Below are 18,415 nucleotides of genomic sequence, written 5' to 3'. Positions count from 1 at the left end.
ATTTGGTTGAAGTTGAGGCCCAACAGACGCCAAAAAAAAACTGGGTGGCAATCATTAAAAGTATGGATCATTAAAAGTCGTTTGAGGCCACCCTTAGTGGCAATCAATCTAGAAAGACAATATGAATTGCCCATCACATTGATTTGTCCAAGGTTCGGAATGATTCATCCAATGTTTGTAAATCTTGTCAAGTTCGGGAGATTTTGTTGAGTTGATAGATTTTGATATTTGGTTATTTTAATTTTCATAATTTAAATGTTTGTGATTGATGTGGAGGGTACAATTTGTGTCATCTAATGATGGCATGTGTCACATAGGGAATTTGGGATTGGAAGAGCTATGCCGAGGCGTTGAAGTTAGTGTCCCAGAGAAATACTCTCGGATGGTCAGAAGTCAGAATGTCAATTAGGGATGCTGAAACTCGAATGGTTGGGAATCCACCTGATTAGTGTCACGGTCAAGTTGGGCCAGACTAAGAGTGGGTTTAGGCCTCCATAGAGCCTAGTATTACTTGCCTCATGTTTTGATGTTTCCTTTTGAAAATGGTCAAAAGACTTAGCATACTCTTTAAGGAGGGGGCGCTTGCCCATCCCATCCTCATGACAAGACAAAGTCATCCATGAGCATACCTTGGTTCAACCCAGGGCTTGTTTGGGGCGACCTATAGGGGTTGTCTTGAGCTCTTGTGTGCGATAGGGAACACCCCGAGACAGTGTCAGTAGGACAGTTACATATCGACACTTGTAGGCTCGATACATACCTTCGATATACCCCTGCTATACCCAGGAATATTGAAGCAACAAATCTTGAGGAGCACATCAATCAAGTACTCATCCCTTGAGGTGAATTCAAGAATTTTTTTTTTTTTTTTTGATAACAAAGGATATTCGGGCCAGCTTGCGTGCACCAGACTAGTCCTTACGCCCCGCACTCAGGCTATACCTCACTACGTGGAGCAATGCGTGGCCACCAAGGTTTTTTATGGGTAGTGGGATTTGAACTTGAGACCATAGAAATAGTAGATTCCTTGGCCCCAAGTTACTACCATTCAACCACCCCCTTAGTGGTTAGGTGAATTCAAGAAATTACAACCACAATCTATATAAATAACATTTTATAATTTAGATACCTACTAATTCGATTTATGATAGAAATAATAATAAAAGGGGTGGGATCAGGCAACAATTATTTGTTACAACGTCCAAATGCCATTCATTTTACAAGATTTGACGGCATGTGACGTTGCAAAAAAAATAATGAAAAAATGGTCGACATTTGGACAGTGTTGTTAAAATTTATTGTAACAACTAACAAATAGTCATCCCCTATCCTGATCCTTTATAAAAAAAAGAAAAGAAAAAAACTATGTATTTATTTTCTAATCAAATTATTCAAAGTAGACACTGATCCTTTCGATAGGAACGAGATACCGTAAGGGATCTCGATCAATGTGTGTTATCCAAGCGGCCATGCTCATGGGATTTGGCACATAGCCATTTGGAAGTTGGAACCCTTATTTAATTGAGTAGGGATCCAATCTGGTGTTTCGTTCCTAACCAAAGTCAGGTGGCATTCCATTTTATGTCTCATGGCATTTTTGGTACCCACTGACCTATGAATAGGTGGTCAGTCCCTCGGTGGACCTAGGCATCGATAATCATATTATCATAGTGCTTGATAACTAAGTATCCACTAAATCTAATCTCTTGAAAAAGAATTTAAATCCATCCATTATAAAACGTTCTTTGAGACAATGCTATAACGAATGGATACAAATGACCAATTAAATCTTTTGTATGTAGATAGATTCACCAAGGATGCCACTTGACCTTGGTTAGGAACGGGACACTTTGACTGGATCCTTACTCTACTTAATTTTTAACAAAGAGAAGTAGGGGAGGGGAGAGAGAGAGAGTGCCCCAACCCCAAACGATTGAACAGAGCGCAGGAGGGAGCGGAGCGACGAGCGAGTTCATTTGGAGATCGGTGAGCGAGTGATCGTTTTTTTTTTGTGTGTGTACGTTGAAAATTGAATCACAATTCACAAAAAGAAAAATATATAAAAAAAAATGATCAGTTGTTTCGGTTATTGTTGTTGTTCTTGTTCTTATTGTGTGTCCGTGAGAAAGAGTTGTACTTATGTGATGCAGGAGGGGTCGTTCAGTGAGAGAGAGATAGAGAGAGCGAGAGAGGGAGGGGGGAGAGGCAGAGAGCGAGAGCGAGAGAGAGAGAGAGGAGAGAAGAGAGATTCAGGGTGTCTTATTTCTCTTAGACAAAAGTCTCTTTAACTCGATTTCTTCTACTCTTGGAGCGTCCTCTCAAATCTCATGGAGAAGAAGCTCGTGGTTTGTTTCTATATCTTTCTCTTACTCATCATCCTCTCTAACTCCGAAGTCCGAACCCTAATTTTATTTTATTTATTTGGTAGGTTCTCGGTATTCCATGGGACGTCGACACTGATGGTTTGAAACAGTACATGAGCAAGTTTGGGGAGCTGGAAGATGTTATCGTGATGAAGGTTTTTTTTTTTTAACTCCTAATTGGCCAATTTAACGATTTTGAACCTCTATTCTGCTTAGCAAGGTTTTGTTGTATCACATGATGGTGTTTTTGCCTAATTTCGTTTTTTCTAGACGGCGATGTGGTAATTTGTTTCTGCACTAAGGGTGGGTATGCTACATTTCTCTGTTGAATTTCACAAGTGCTTGTTCTTATTGGATTCTGAACTAATACGCCATTTGGTTTGGGCCTCTGCTGTATGTTTGCAACTTTCATATGTAATAAAGAAAAAGAAAGGAAAAAGAAAAAAAAAAAAAAAAAACCATGTGCCTGGGTTGTTATATACATGATCACACAAAACTTGTTTTCTACGATTTGGGGGTTGAACAATTTTTTCTTGTATATTCATTCATGCCCATACTTGTTTCTTGGTGACATAATACTTAAATTTCTAACTAGGGCAAAAACATGTGTGTAGGGCATGATTCTCTTGAGAAGCCTAAAATGTGGCACTTCCATACATGTCTATTATAATATACTGTTTTAGTTATGTTTAAACTCAATGAAATTTTAATCGAAAAATAGTAAAAAAAATATTGAAAGTAAAAGAAAACATTTCTATACATTAGGTTTCTAATATCAAATCATTATTGTGTTTAGCTATTTAGTAAGTTAGTTTGTGGAGGATTAGTGGCACCAACACTCCTTCAAAAGCCTTTTTGTTTAATAATTTATTGAATTAGAGGGGTTATACTACCCAATGTGTTATGATGTGTGTTGTGTATGCCCCTGCGTTGGTATGTGCTCCACAGCCTTGAAGTTTCGTGTCCTTGTTGCACAGGTGTTCAGTGAGTGGTGATGACCGTTTGTCAAATATACCTATATTTTGCTTTTGGTGCCAAGTATGTATTTGGCTGCCTCATCTTCTCCTGGAAAATGGTATTTTCTTGTGTGGCCCTTAGAAATCTTTATTGGACCTTGTATGACATCATGGACAAGCACATGCCTCAAATTCTATACTTGATAGTAAGTTAGGATTCTCAAGTGACATAGTTTTATGACCTTAGTATCTTTATGAAATCCATTTGTTGTCTATATACATCTGTACAATATTTTTCTAAATCATATTGAAGCTCTTGAAGACTATAGTCTCCTGTGAAAAAAATTGTAAATAGAGTTCCCACATTTTTTCTTCTTTTGTAGTTTTACCATAAGGAAGTCTAGAAAGCTAACCTTTCTAGCAGAAATGAAAATAAAAGAAAGAAAGAGTGAAACTATCATGATCAGTGTTATTAAATAGCATATGCGACCAACATAGGCTGTGTGCATATTGGTCAGCAAATGTTTTGCACGAAGACCAAATCATTGAGCTTCTTCTGCTCAAGTCTATTTCTCTTCTTTGTGTAAATCTGTTCAATGCATGACAAATTTTAACTTAATTAATATTTAATACTTAATACTTAATAAGTAATTAGCAATTAACAATTAATAACTAACAACAAGTAAAAAAGTTAAGTTAATTTGTTATACCATTTCAAACATGCTCCAATTACATTTGCATCCTAATGCCGAACATGTTAGGCCAAGTGTTCTAATAGCCAATCTCTTCAAGATCGGATCCTTTATAATTGGATTAACTCCATAAGTGGACTACCAATCGGCTGTATGGGTTGTTAGCAACTTATAAGTTATATGTATTTTAATTTTAAAAACAAAGACAAAATATATATTTAATTTTTTCTAATTATTTATATTTACTTGGAATCTTCATAGTTCTATATCTCTTTATAATCTCCCTTATGAAAATTCCTTCGCAATTCTTGTATTGATCTAGCTGCGACGAGATCCTATCTTGTTCTTTCTGCGTTGGAATCATCTTTTTCAAGACATCAAGGAATCCAACCATATGCATCGAATTTGTCTCATCAAGATTGGTGGATTGGAAGTATATGGTTGGATTAAAGATGTGGGCAGCCGAATATAAGGCATATAACATTTGGTTACCCCATCTCTTTTTTTATAATACCAACTACTTTATTATAATTTCTTTCTTTATATTGATTATTTTCCTTAATTTTATCAATTGCTTTTTCCATAGTCTTAAATATAATTCATTGGTGGCTTTTCATCGCCATCTACTAATCTAAGCACAACAATTCTTTGAAATCTTTAAGTGCTTTAACAACACTCGTCCCAAAGTTTTGGGACATGATAACTTGGGCAACCAATTTGCGTTTGGGTTTTTTAAACCAGGGCCCATTGTTCTAATTAGCTGACACTGGTCACACTACAAAGCTTCTAAGTCCTGCCTTTTTTCATGAAGGCTTTGTAGTATCAGAAAGGCAGTAGCAAGTGTTATTGCAGGTCTAAGTAAATTATCATTTATTTAATTACACATTCTTTGTAAAAGTAAAGCATGTTTATACATAAAAAGCAACTACTTTTCTAGCTTTAACTACAATACATATGTGTAATTTACCTATATTTTCTAATATGAGATCTATGCAAGGGCCAAAACATTCACAAATTTAAGGAACATTGTTCCTATAGGACAATTAACTAAAAAGTTAATTATTATTTAGCTGGTTCTATCTATCCATTCGTCGGTCATTAGAGTACATCTATAAGTTTTCCAAGATTATCGATATTCGGTAATTAAATCTTGGGTAAACTCTACCTCCTTTCTTAGACATGACTTGCATATTTCATGGTATGAAGGTGGTTTGACACCAGGTGCAAATTAACCAATCACTTCCACCATTACTTTGAAGTTTTTTAGTTTAGCAGTATTGAAAGCAATACCAGCTTGGTATAACCATTTAGCTATCCATCTTTAGTACTACATTCTATGGTTGTTTGAATTAGACCTTTACCCTTCGCTCTTTGATCCACTACATCGTCTAGATGTGGCCTACACCACTTATCAAGTGGACCACATGCTCGAGCTCTTTTAGCAGCTCTGCGCGGGGGAGGATCCGGTGGTCAAGTATGTCCCGTCAATGTAGGAGGAGTATCATATGTGACGATGTCATCGTCGTCTTTATCAATCCCACCACTTTCAATGTAACTTTCTAAGTTAATTGCATCAACTTGTTTTTTCCTAGGCATCTTATCCATGTATTCCATGATCTCCCTTCGAATCTCAGGTGTAATCTTGTCACATGCCCTTGTATTTGATCCCAACATATGCATTAGATGTTCTTTGTGGCGTGCAATGCCACCTTGGCTTATGTAGCCGAACTCACACACAACTTGATTTTTTTTTTTTTTGGCACTACAATAATGCCCGTTTTTCCAACTGGGGTCATTAGACTATGGCCTTAGGGAAGAGTTAGCCGACGAGGAAGACATGATGTGATGGTGGTATTAGTGATAGTGAATATGTGAATGTGATGTTCTTTTAAATTATAAAGTGTGAATGTGTGACTTTATTCTAACTTCAAAGCTCTAGGAAATCCAAGTTTGAATGAGTATCTCTATTTGTGTTTTCAATAAAAGTGAAAGTATGTTCTAATGTAACTTCTAAGTTCTAACTTACAAGTTACAACAAGTTAACTAACTAACAATAACAAATTAATAATTAAAATATATATAAATACCTAAGAGTCAAGAGTTGAGAAGATGGGATTTGATTTTGGAATGAAAAATAAAGATGATGGTGAGTTGACTTGAGAGTTGAGAGTGACTTGAATTTGATTGAGTGTAGTGTAGGGAGACTTAGATTCTTGGAGAGATGAAGATTTAGAATCTTGATGAGTTGATTCTTGATCTTGAATATCAAAGCTTGAATCTTGAATGCTTGATGTATGAATCTTGATTCTTGACTTCTTGTATGTTGTATTGTATTGTATACTTGTATTATTGATCTTGAGTGCTTGAAACTTGATGATGAATGAATAATGATGATGCTTGCTTGAATCTTGATCTTGGCCTTGGGAGTTGAGAATCTTGATCTTGAATCTTGATTCTCAAGTCACTTGAGTCGAGACTTGAGAGTCTTGAACTCTTGATCTTGTCTCAAGAGTAGACAAAGAAGTAAAATAAATGTATTTTAATGCTAGAATATAAGTATTTGAATGCTAGAAAGTAGAAGTCACAATGTGTTTATGTTGTACGGGGAGGGTAGAGGGTTAGAGTGCTCTTTTTGTAGAGATTTTGGTGTTTTAAAAGTAAAAAAATAAAAAAATATAGGTTCCAACGGCTACATTTCTAGCCGTTGGAACATATGCCATCGCATATTGGACCAACAACTTTATTTTTGCATATGTTGTGGTAGCATATGCAAAAATTCTATGGGGACTCGCATATGCGCATATGCGGTCGCATTTAATAATTATCTCACAGGTATGCCTCCCAAGTCTACAAAAGGGCTATTGAGATCGAAGGGTCAGAGTAGAGTGGTCTTGTGTGCTGGATGGAATAGTTGTAGGAGTTGTGAGTTTAGTCGCACATCAATTGGGTAGATGTTTAGAGCTTGGAGTATAAGGGCAAGTTTGATCCTATCTGGTATAACACATTTAAAAGCCATGTGGGGTAAAATCCAAAGCAAACAATATCATACTGGTATAGGTCAAGGGCACTACAAATGGTATCAGAGCCGAGGACGGCTCATCCAGATGGTGGGGAGAATATTACAATCTCACCGCTGCGCCTAACAAGCCATGGAAAGGACTATTGAGACTGAGGGGTTGAAATTGGGCCATTCTGTATGCTAGATGAAATGGTGGGGGGGAGTTGTGAGTTTAATCCCACATCAACTGGGTAGATGTTCAGAACTTGGGATATTAGGGCAAGCTTGACTGTTTTTGGACTCGTTTTAAAGCCATTTGGGGTAAAATCCTAAGCGGACAATATCATATTGGTTTGGGCCAAAGGCACTAAAGAAACATATAAACTGATTTTTTTTTCCTGATATGTACAGACAAACTGATTTGCCTACTCAACATTTGATGTAAGAGTTCTTTTTTCCCCCATATGTCTCCTTTTTATGCACAACCATTTCTTTACTACTGTAGCTGCTAGTAGCAAATGATGGTATTCTCGCAAATATGTGCATTGTATGAAGCCATGGAAGATATACTTTACGATAGGTCTTTTGGCTTTTGCATACTATGAGCTTAATGAAGCAACTTTCTACTGTGATCAAATCACATAAGTTTCGTTCCTAAGAAAATTCCAATGAAATATCTTCTTTTGGATCAATTTACTAGTGTTTCATCTAAAAATGTACATATATTCTTACTATGTTCAAGGGGTGAATGGTTTTATCATTTAGTGAACATGTCCAAATCTTCTTATAAAAATAAAAACAAATAACTCAAATCTGTATTACTTATTTTCGATGAAACTTTCAAAACTGAGTAACTTGTTAGTTTCTTAATTCCCGAGTTAGTTTTTTTAATACCTTGGCTACTGTTGAAATGTTACATTCATGAGTTTGAATCAATTCATGCATTTGATTCTTTAAAACTATTCATGTGACCTAGTCAGTTTGGTTGAATGTGTATGGCATTTCTTCTTTTAAAGATGTTTTGGCTGGAAACACTTATTTTTTTTTTATTGATCCTGTGCTTTAGGAAAGGTCCACGGGTCGGTCTCGCGGTTTTGGTTATGTAACATTTGCATCAGCTGACGATGCAAAGGTAAGAAGTTCTAAAATATTCTTCTATTCAATCTCTAGTCATCTACATGTCTATACTTTTACACTATTCTTGCATTGTATTGTTTGTTCTTTGGCTAAACTGAATCCTGTTCTGCCATTCCATTTTTTTGAAACATCAAATTCACACACTCGTGTGAAAGGCTTTAGCAATAGTTTTATGTTGGCTGCCGACACAAGGAAGCCCTACATCTGGGCGTTGGGACCGACAATGCAAGTCTGGAGCTTGACGTTGGAAGAGTTCTCATTCTTATTTATTTACAAAGCTCTCAGACAAGTTCTTTTACATAGTCAAATTCATAATCTCATCTTATAGTCACTGCTTTCATGTCAAAATATTTCTTTAATGTTCAATTCTTTCGTTACAGAATGCACTTGAAGGTGAGCACTTCCTTGGGAACAGAATGCTGGAAGTGAAAGTAGCAACCCCAAAGGTGGTGTAATATTAAACTATTCAGTGCTGCATTTGCCTGTGTTTTTTCCCCTTCATTAACATTTCATCTTGAGGTTGCTTCGAAGCTCTCATTTTGATCCACTGAAAATTTTCTCTTGGCAGGAAGAGATGAGAGCCCCTGGTAAAAAAATAACACGGATATTTGTGGCTAGAATTCCTCAATCTGTCACAGAAGCAGTGTTCCGAAGGTAATCATGTTTTACATGTACTTTATGATGTAAGCCCATGCTTTAGTTGAATGCTTTGTATTTCCTGAACATGATATTTCTCCTATGTTGTGGATCATGACCAACACAGTTACTTTGAGACATACGGTGAGATAACAGATCTTTACATGCCAAAGGTGAGCTTCTGTATGCCTTTCTAGTGTTAAATATTTGGTTCCTAGAATATTGTTTGTTGGAATGAGGTTTACATCCTATATCTTTAAATAATCTCTTTTGAGAATCTTTGATAAGAGCAGTACACAATACAAAACTATTTATATATCAGATAAGCTTCTGAAGTTGAAAACTCTTTGGCACTTTTTGGTCTTTTCCCTCATAGAACAGTTGAGGATATGGAGAAAAAAATTACCTCTCGAGGTCTTATTGCATGGCTGGTACATTTAAGTTTTCATGCCAGTGCAGGAAAATTTCTTGCATCTGTTTATTTCGACTAGTAGGTATGTGCTGGGAATGAAGCTGGGCTTCTGTGAAGAACATATGAGAGGTCCTTGGGAAAGTTATGCAAAATTTATTTAATATTAGACTGATGTTTTTCTTCTCTCAGAAAAAAAATTATTGAAACAGATAAAACACTATTGGAAATAATTTAGTTATTTTAGCTCTAGTTGTTATTTAGATTTAGCTTTTATTTATTTCTGATTTGTAAGGGCATTTTTGTCTTTTGACTATTTTATTAATATAAATTCTTGCCAAGCTCTCACGAAGAGACTTGACAATTGTTCTTATCAAATTCTTCTAACACTTTTATTGCATCTATTAGTAATTCTTCTGTTAATTATAATCAGAGTATGAAATACACTTTATCCCGCATAGTATAACACGCATATAAGAGCATAGTAATAGAAATTGGTTTCTCTGAAGCTCTTTGTGGAAGCTAGTGTGATCCATTATCCTGAAAGTCGGTAAATGTATTCCAAACCCAAGGTGAATTCTTGGCTAATGCTTGAGAAAAGCGTTTCCCCAGTGGAACTTGTGCTCCATTGCATTTTCCTTCGCTGTTTTCCACTCTTTTCCCTTTACATTTCCTGCGACATTTCTGATATGTTTATTGTTTCCTGCATTAGGGAAAAATTTTAGAGGCCATTTGTTGCTACCGTTTCCCTCATGGTTTTAACAATAATTTCCTTATTTGGAGATTTGATCATCTAGATTTATTGTTATTCAAAGAACAGAGTAGTTCCAAAGGAAGCACGACTCCAGTAGTAGCCTGTGCATTGACTATAGAGCCCTCAACAAAGTCACAATAAAGAACCAAATTTGATAGCCGACCTGTTCGACCTACTGGGTGCAAGGCTCTTTGCTTAGCTAGTTATATGAACAACTATTACCTTCCTGCAGCCGAGCTCAGGATCGATGTAATTGACCTTTTCTTCGTGTCGGGCCAATTCAGATTCGTATACCAGTAGTTCTCAGTAAGCCATTTGGCCGACCTGATCCCACTTAACCCGGGATAGATACCCCATCTCCTGGTTTCATATCTAACCTTCACCCTCATTGAATTTCTTTTAATAAATATGGGCTGCGTTAGTTGTCGACCCCATATCCTTGGGATAAGGTTTTTGACGATGATGATGATTACAAGGCTACTTTAGTTGTTTTGACATTATATGATTTATAAGGAGGATATATTGCTGTATATGGTTTTATTCAGTTGCTGGGTAAACTATTATCATATTATGTCATTCTTATTTAATAAAAAAACAAAGTCACTTGATTCAACCAGCACTGGAACATCCTTTGCATGGTTCCATATTTTAACTCTCAATCCATTATGGTACCGAGACAATACGTCATTGTATGTAATGCTGCAAAATCCTTATTGAACCAAATATTTAAACCGATGAAAAAAAAAAATCCTCATTGAAGTTAAATCTTTCTTTTTTTGTTTCGTCATTTTAACCTAGGTTTAAAATCTTCTCTTGAGGCAATGTCTAATTAGGAGAAAAAACGAGATCTCAATTCTCAACCGAGAGATTCCGAAACATTCAGTATTTCAGGGTCAATGTTTCATTCCATTCTGGGCAGAAATCAAAATATCTCTGATGAAGCATTTTGAAACTTAGACCATGATTTTAACATGTTTAAAAGATAAAGCATGTTTTTAGCTTAATTTAGCATCTAGGCCTTCGTTGGTAGCATTGATTTGTAAACTTGCCACTGCAAATTTTTGTGATGCAAAAACTTTGCAAACGTTTTAATGACTTTTTAGGTCACACTAGTTTGTGGATTTGCGGTGGCACCAAGCAATGATACATTTCATATTTCCCCAATGTCTTATTCTGACTTGGTCAAGACATCTTGTTTTATTAGTTTAAAATGATGCACAACAGGATGATGATGACCATACCAAATATTGTGTGTAATGACAAAAAGAACATTTTAGATTTGTATTTATTCCTTTTGATAGTTAACTTGCATTGCATGTATGTGCTTTTATTTTTTGGAAAGGTCGATAGACCGACTTATCATTCAATTAGGATTTCTTCAAGAAGGAAAAGAAAGGTGTTTAGGCTTCTTTTTTTTTTATAGGTAAAGAAAGGTGTTTAGTGGGCATGACCAAACAATTATATGCCCTTCAAAATGGTCTTTCTTTGAAGTAAACAAATGCAATAGTAAATTCTCTTTTATCAAATCCTTTCTCTCAAATGTTTCTCATTCTTGTATGAACCAAGATAATTAATCAACTCAATAAATAAGAAGATGATTGATATATGTGGTAACCTGAAAACATGAAAATCCAACATCAGTCATATTTGTTTTGACTGATGGTGTTTATGCTCATGGTGGTAGTTGATTGATTTAGGTGGTCAACTGTATTTCCTATTAGCATTATACTAGAGCGAATTGATTGCCATATGATTATGGTCAATATTTTGCAGGATCAAGGCTCAAATGGGCACCGTGGGATTGGATTCATCACTTTCGCAAGTGCAGGTCAGGCCATATTAAGCCCATTAATTTGTTATAATATAAAGGCACTTTAAAGCCTATGTTTCTTTTGATAATTTTTTTAATCTTTTAATAAAAAATTAGATGTATGAGATGGAAGGAGAGAAGGGGAGGGAAGTGGATGAGGTGGTTGGTAGGGTGGGGACATGACTAAAGAGGGACTTATAAAGTTCTTTGTTTTTTGTGTTACGTGTATGACTGAAGCTAAGACTATCTGGAGATGTGGAAACCAGTCTACTTTTATTGTGCTGAAAGCTCATTTTATTGTCAAGGCTATAAAGAATCATTTATCCAATCACTTCTGAAAGTTTCGTCACATATTTCCCTGACATTTCAATTATTTTTTCATGTCTTTTCCAATGGTTTTCAGAGATCCCCATACCATTTTAAAATTTAATTATGCCCAAGGATTCTCTCTGTCAAGTAGTGTAGTTAAGGGCAAAAGGTGCACTAAAGGCAAAAAGGCCTCCTAGTGTCTGAGGCATGCGCCTGAGTGAAGTAAGGCACAATAAAATTATAGCATTATTAAAAAAAAAATTTGTGAAAAATGGGTTCTAAATATTTTACAACTAAAACTATCAATGGGTGGGTTCGGACCAGGCTTGCCTGAACCTTAACCAAACCCTATAGAGGCATGCTCTACCTAAGACCAAACTTGTACCTCTGTTGGGCCTAAGTCAATTAAGTCTAAACCCGATCCCAATGGGCTCGGGCTGATAAAAATGAAAAAATGTAAAACAAAAAGACAAAATTATATTTTTTAAATGAATTTTTTTTGTATGTAAATATTACACAATCAAATCTAAAATTGTTGTCTTATTTTTAAAACAATACATGCATTTTATTCAATTTTTGATGTGGCGTGCACCTAGTGCGTCTTAACTTAGGTGTAGTCAAGGCGTGTGTCTTAGTATGCCTCACTTACACTGCCCTGCCTCAAATATATTAAGGCACCTTCTGTTCACCCTGCCTTGAGGAGCACCAAGGCACTCACCTTGACTACACTAGTATCAACTTTAATTATCTTTCTGCGATCATCATCATCAAAGCCTTATCTCAAAATATGGAGTTGGCCGAACAACTCTTGTTCCTTTAATTCAAGTCTATCTAAAGCCCCATTTTTTTATAATTAAAATTACCTAAATGAACACTACTCATCTTGTTGTGGTACACACAGTGACCTTATATTTTTCTAATGCAGCTGATTTGTTATCTGGGATGAATATTCAAGATCTAGGGTAGTGCAAATATCTAAGAAAACATGCAAGATGTTGCACAAAGTCAGTGGTTCCCCAACACTTTTAACTGGGGCACCCTCTGAAGTCAAAATTGATTGGATCACTCTATGGATTAGAAGCCAAGGAAAGCAGTAGGTTCTTCCCAAATAACAGATATTCAAAGTTTGGATTGACTAAGGAGAATCACCAGATAAATGTAGAAGCGAGTGTAGGTATAAGTTGGTGGCCATAAAGGAGAAGTATTAGATGAGATACTATGATAATGACATTTTCTTTTAGCAAAAAATGGATATAGGCCCTGTTTGGATACACTTAAAAAGGTAAAAGAAAAATATCTTGTTTCGGTTAACTTAAAAAAAATTACTTTTAAAGAGTAGAAAAAATCTAAATCTAAACTTTTTAAAGAGAAAAGAAATTTCATTCTACTTTCTAAAAGATACTTTATCCCATAATTACTTTCTACTTTCTACTTTGTATCCAAATGGGGCCATAGTATGATATATTTAGTAATTGTTGAACCTATAGTTACTTCTACTTTTATAATGTGTTAAACATCGGTCTGTCCTGTAGAATCGTTACAGTAACATTGGTAAAAGTGATACATTGGATCTAACATTAACAAGTAAAGAGATGCACAAGGACAATCTGACAAAAGGCATATGCATTTCAGCTTGTCTATTTAGGTTAGAGAAATATGATGTATGCTTGGATGTTTTAATGAAACATCTAACATAGGCCATCTTCTGGCTTCTAAATACTGCATGATCCAGATGAGTTAATCAGTATTTTGTTTATATTTCCATCTATATTTAATGCATAAAATATTATGTAATCTGGCATGGCATAATGTTGGTGGCAAGTTTCTCTTGTTGCCTGCAAATGCTTGTCCTAGACTGCTTTAGTTTGATTGATCTTCATATTAATTGTACATTAAATTAGTGTGGGGGACAACCACATACTACGAAAAAAATGGGGGAAGAGATGGATGTGGAGTTTTGCTTTCCACTTTGTTTGCTTTAAATGCCTACCAACTTCTGTAACAGTCTACATTAGATCAATTCCTTATATGTGCATGTATTCTTGTCATTGATCATGGAGTTTGTGTTAACCATTCCATTTTCATACAAAATTGTGGCCCTATGACCTAGATTTTAGATTCAATTCTAATTACTTTATGGTTGCTGGCTTGAAAAGTAAAGGCGTTTTTTTACTTTTCCGTATTGCAGATTCTGTGGACACCTTGATGGCAGAAACTCATGAATTGGGAGGTTCAACCATAGTTGTGGATCGAGCAACACCAAAGGCAACTCACTACGACCACTACTCTTCACCATGACTAGATCTGCTTTTATCTTCTAGAGGAGAATCCTTTTCTAACAATTTTAACCAAATCCATAAGATTGTAGCTGGAATACATATTTTCTTGTATTTGTAACAGTTTTCTTTTTCTTTTTCTCCTGATCCATGACAATGTTGCAAATGTTGTTTACATAAAATCGATGTCTGAGTTCAGCTATATGATGTCAGGACGAGGACATACGGCCACCTAGCAGAGTAGCACATGGTGGATATGGTGCATACAATGCTTATATTACAGCGGCAACTAGATATGCAGCACTTGGTGCTCCTACATTATATGACCAACCAAGTTCGGTTTATGGAAGTGAGTTTTTTTTTTTTGGTTGGTCTGCTTGTAATTTTTGGGAGTATAAATTAAATGTGCAGTTAATTTGTTGATTCTGTTGATGATTTAGGAGGGGTCTCTGACCCAACCCGAGGGGTGAGCAAAAAGATTTTTGTTGGTAGACTTCCGCAGGAGGCAAATGCTGGAGATCTTCGCCAGTACTTTGGTAGATTTGGCCGTATATTAGATGTTTATGTTCCCAAGGTAAATAAAGATATTTTCACATATCCAACTGATGAGTTAATTCAAGGTAATCAACTGAGACATGGTTGCTCAATGATTGTAGGACCCAAAGAGAACCGGCCATCGGGGTTTTGGCTTTGTAACTTTTGCCGAGGATGGTGTTGTAGAGCGTGTCTCTCGAAGGTCTCATGAGATCTGTGGACAGGAGGTAATGATTGTATTTTTTTTCTTAGGTTTAAGTGTGAAAGCAGGGTTTTGATCCCAGCTCAGCAGGCCTTGGAGCAGAAGCTAAGATATCTTAAATTGCCCAGTTCCAAGGACGTTGACATAGTTTTTTCTTTCTCAGTTTCTTGTGGCTTATCAAAAGTGTGAATTTAGACAAAATGTACTTCCAACCTCTTAGGAGATTATCATAAAAGAAGTTATATACAAAAGAAACAAATCAATCTGTCGTATTTGTTGGATAAGTAGATGACTTAGTTGGGACACTTATAAGCAAAAGGAGGCTCCTTAGATTTTCAGTGGAAGGCCATTGCTTATAATGGTTTCCTCTGACAATCCTATTCCATTTGAATTATGTAAATCTTGTTATAACAACCAGTTTGGCAAGAAGCTTCTTTTCCCAGTTAACATGGTCCCTGGTAGCTCTATGCACATCTATAAATATTTATTAGAACCTCTTTACTCATTGATGATTAAACACAAAAAAGGGATTAAAGAGACAGAGAGAGTTGGGAAAAATCAAGTAGAATATCTATAAAGAATTTAAAGACAAATATATCTATCAACATTCAACAATATAAAGAGAAATGGCAGTCCATTTAGTAAGCAATCCAACCGAAGAGAATAAAAAGAGGAAGATGGAGATCTTTTTAAATAAAATCATGTGTTGGCTTTTGTTTTAGAAGGCTTATCAAATAAGTTCTTAAGAAAAATTTATGTTAAAGCTCTCTATGCTTTCAGTGTGTTTGCACACATGATTAATTTAACTAGATCAGTGCTTGACACTTTGTATAGTGTCAGAAATTCAGAGGATCGGTACAGAGTAAAATGGAGAAATAGAATTCATTTTGCAACCCCAGAAGTTGGGATAAGGTGTAGATGAAGATGAAAGTGTTGACACAATCAATATTTATTTTTTTCTTTTTCATGGTGCCTTGTTGAGAGCCAAGTGCCAATTATCATGATGACCGAATCTTTGCACATTCCAAGGACTGTTGACACAAAGAAAAATGCCATCATGGCTAGAACCCTTATTCTGAAGTGTCCTGATAACAAAGCAAAATTAACCTTTTGAAGAGGGATAGGATATTACTAAATCATATCCTGTGAACATAACAAAGCAACGCCTCTGTGAATTTCACAGCCTCAAGACACTTCTGAAGCAAAATTATCCTTTTGAATCGATGTGTTCAACTCGATTCATTCAGACAATTTAGTTACTAGCTTCCTGTTAGCAAACTTGTAAGTTGTTGGTAATTCATCTTTCACATCCGCAACTGATTCCATCTTCCTTGGCCTTGCTGCAAAAGGCTGGTTCCTTGATTGTACTAGAGGTTGCAAGAAGTTGTTTTTGTATATAAAAGCTCTCTTAAGATGTCATTGTGTAAGATGCGAAGCCATTTCTTTCCGTGTTGTCTGATACATCAAAAACTGTATCATTGTTGCCATTATCCCTCTTGGATCTTGGGAGCTTAATCCCAAAATCGGCGAATACAACTTAGCAAGATTGGATACAAAGTATGGGGTTGTGCAGCTACGAAAGAAGCCCTCATGTACTTTTTTGACAGCCTTAATTGACGAACATCGCCATGACACCGTACTTTGGCCATCCGATATCTTGTTTCCTTTCCACCTGAGAATTCGTTGGTCGATGATATTCATTTTTATTTGTTTTCAACTTGTCATGCAGGTTGCCATAGATTCAGCTGCGCCACTTGATGCGACTGGTACAGGTGAAACCTACCCTATACAGAATGCTGAGCCATATGGGGGGTATGGTGGTCCTATTCGTGCTTATGGCAGGATGTATGGGAGTCTAGATTTTGATGATGTAAGTACATATAGTTTAATATATATATATATATATGTATGCTATAACGTAGCCAGTGTTTTGTCCTACATAGGCTAAAAATTTGGGAATTGGCTGATTTTTTGTGAGGATGATCTCTACGACCTTTATGGTGTAGAGATCATCCTCACAAAAAATCAGCCCATTCTGAAACTTTTAGACATATTGGACAAAACTTTGGCTCCCAATATTGGCTACCAGACGCTAGCCTATATATTTATAGGCATGTATGGGGGTGTTCAAGGGCCATATACAAAACCAAACATTGTGCCAAACATTTTTCAATATATGGGTTAGAAGTTTCGGAATGGACCGACTTTGTGAGGATGATCTCTTGGTTTACAAAAATTGGACGGTCCACGATTCTTCAATGTGTAAACTGGGGTTAGAAGTTTCAAAGCTTGCAAGAAGTTGTTCAGCGAGATTCGGCAAGATGTGCTTTTGATTTGGCTTGTGGTTGTTGATTGATCTCATGTAGACTCTGATCCAGAGTTTGGAAGATGTAATCTTGCCCTTCTGACTCTCAGAAGAGTTAGATTAAAAGGAGAAAAACCCGACTAAATTTTTGTCTGGCCTGCCTGGTTTCTGTTCTCATTGACTGGACATACCTCGACTCCAATTCACACTAGAGCAATTTCAGCAAATAATTTCCTGTTCTCAGTCGATAAATGTGGAGATTGCAAATCATTTGTTATTGGATCACGAGTGAAATGTTGATACATTGTTTTTTCTTCTTTGGTGCAGTGGAGTTTTGGCGGTGCCGGCAGCAGTGGCAGGCCTTCGAGAATGGATTGGAGGTACAGGCCATACTAGATAGAGGAGGTTTGGTGGCTTTGCAAAACCAACTTTCTTCTTTGGGTTGGTTGTTCCGAACTTATTTAAATAGTTTGAATTGTAGCCTAGGGAGGTAATTCTGAACAATGAATTCCTTACCTTGCTTTCCATGTTAAGTATTTAAAACTGGGTAACAATCAGATACATCAGGCCGTAAGTGAATTAAAATAAACCAACTTTGCATTGGTCTGCATCCATTGATGTTGACCGTTATAAACATTGCCCTTTATCAACTTCTGAGATTATGACCCTTCGAATTTTTTATGTTTCTGGTCAGAAGATATGCAATGTAACTTAGAGACGTGACATGCTGACCTTTCTTACTATGGGATATACAGACTAACACAATTTAGTTTCCATTGATCAAAGTTCACCAGATGGTCAGCTGGAGTCGACCATGAATGATGTGTGTGGTCCAGCATGGATTTGATCTAGTCGAAAGCAGAATTTGGCTGTAGTCAAATTATAAAGTTAGATTTATGGTTTGGTTTGGTTGGTAGGATCCAAAAAAATTAATGAACTGCTATGATTTGGATTCACAGGTATGTTGACGTGGTTTGTTGTACTCTATGAATCCAAAATTAATTGTTCAACGAACTGATTTGCTTCGTAGATTG

At 36.2% G+C, this 18,415-nt stretch overlaps 1 protein-coding gene across 3 annotated transcripts in view; it reads left to right on the top strand.

The window, feature by feature from the left end:
• Positions 1 to 18,031, top strand: part of LOC147407154 (putative RNA-binding protein C660.15) — a 59,624-nt gene extending 41,593 nt beyond the window's left edge. Inside the window, exons 1-14 of one of the 3 annotated variants that reach the window (XM_086435574.1) lie at positions 1,828 to 1,986; positions 2,151 to 2,345; positions 2,429 to 2,518; positions 8,076 to 8,141; positions 8,527 to 8,592; positions 8,715 to 8,800; positions 8,910 to 8,955; positions 11,719 to 11,773; positions 14,253 to 14,329; positions 14,554 to 14,689; positions 14,781 to 14,914; positions 14,997 to 15,101; positions 16,806 to 16,946; positions 17,709 to 18,031. In XM_086435574.1, coding sequence (XP_086291700.1) covers positions 2,328 to 2,345; positions 2,429 to 2,518; positions 8,076 to 8,141; positions 8,527 to 8,592; positions 8,715 to 8,800; positions 8,910 to 8,955; positions 11,719 to 11,773; positions 14,253 to 14,329; positions 14,554 to 14,689; positions 14,781 to 14,914; positions 14,997 to 15,101; positions 16,806 to 16,946; positions 17,709 to 17,777 — 1,089 coding nt within the window. In that variant the 5' untranslated portion in view covers positions 1,828 to 1,986; positions 2,151 to 2,327 and the 3' untranslated portion in view covers positions 17,778 to 18,031. Of the gene's footprint in view, positions 1 to 1,827; positions 2,016 to 2,150; positions 2,346 to 2,428; positions 2,519 to 8,075; positions 8,142 to 8,526; positions 8,593 to 8,714; positions 8,801 to 8,909; positions 8,956 to 11,718; positions 11,774 to 14,252; positions 14,330 to 14,553; positions 14,690 to 14,780; positions 14,915 to 14,996; positions 15,102 to 16,805; positions 16,947 to 17,708 lie in introns of those variants that run through there. The other 2 variants (XM_086435575.1, XM_086435576.1) reach the window with 2 other exon arrangements.
• The last annotated feature ends 384 nt before the right edge of the window (positions 18,032 to 18,415 follow it).

Source organism: Akebia trifoliata, chromosome 3 (genome assembly GCF_017979445.1).
Source record: "Akebia trifoliata isolate Shusen 1 chromosome 3, ASM1797944v1, whole genome shotgun sequence".
NCBI lineage: Eukaryota > Viridiplantae > Streptophyta > Magnoliopsida > Ranunculales > Lardizabalaceae > Akebia > Akebia trifoliata.
Note: the sequence above shows the minus strand (reverse complement) of the source record. Positions and strands in the feature narration are given on the sequence as shown.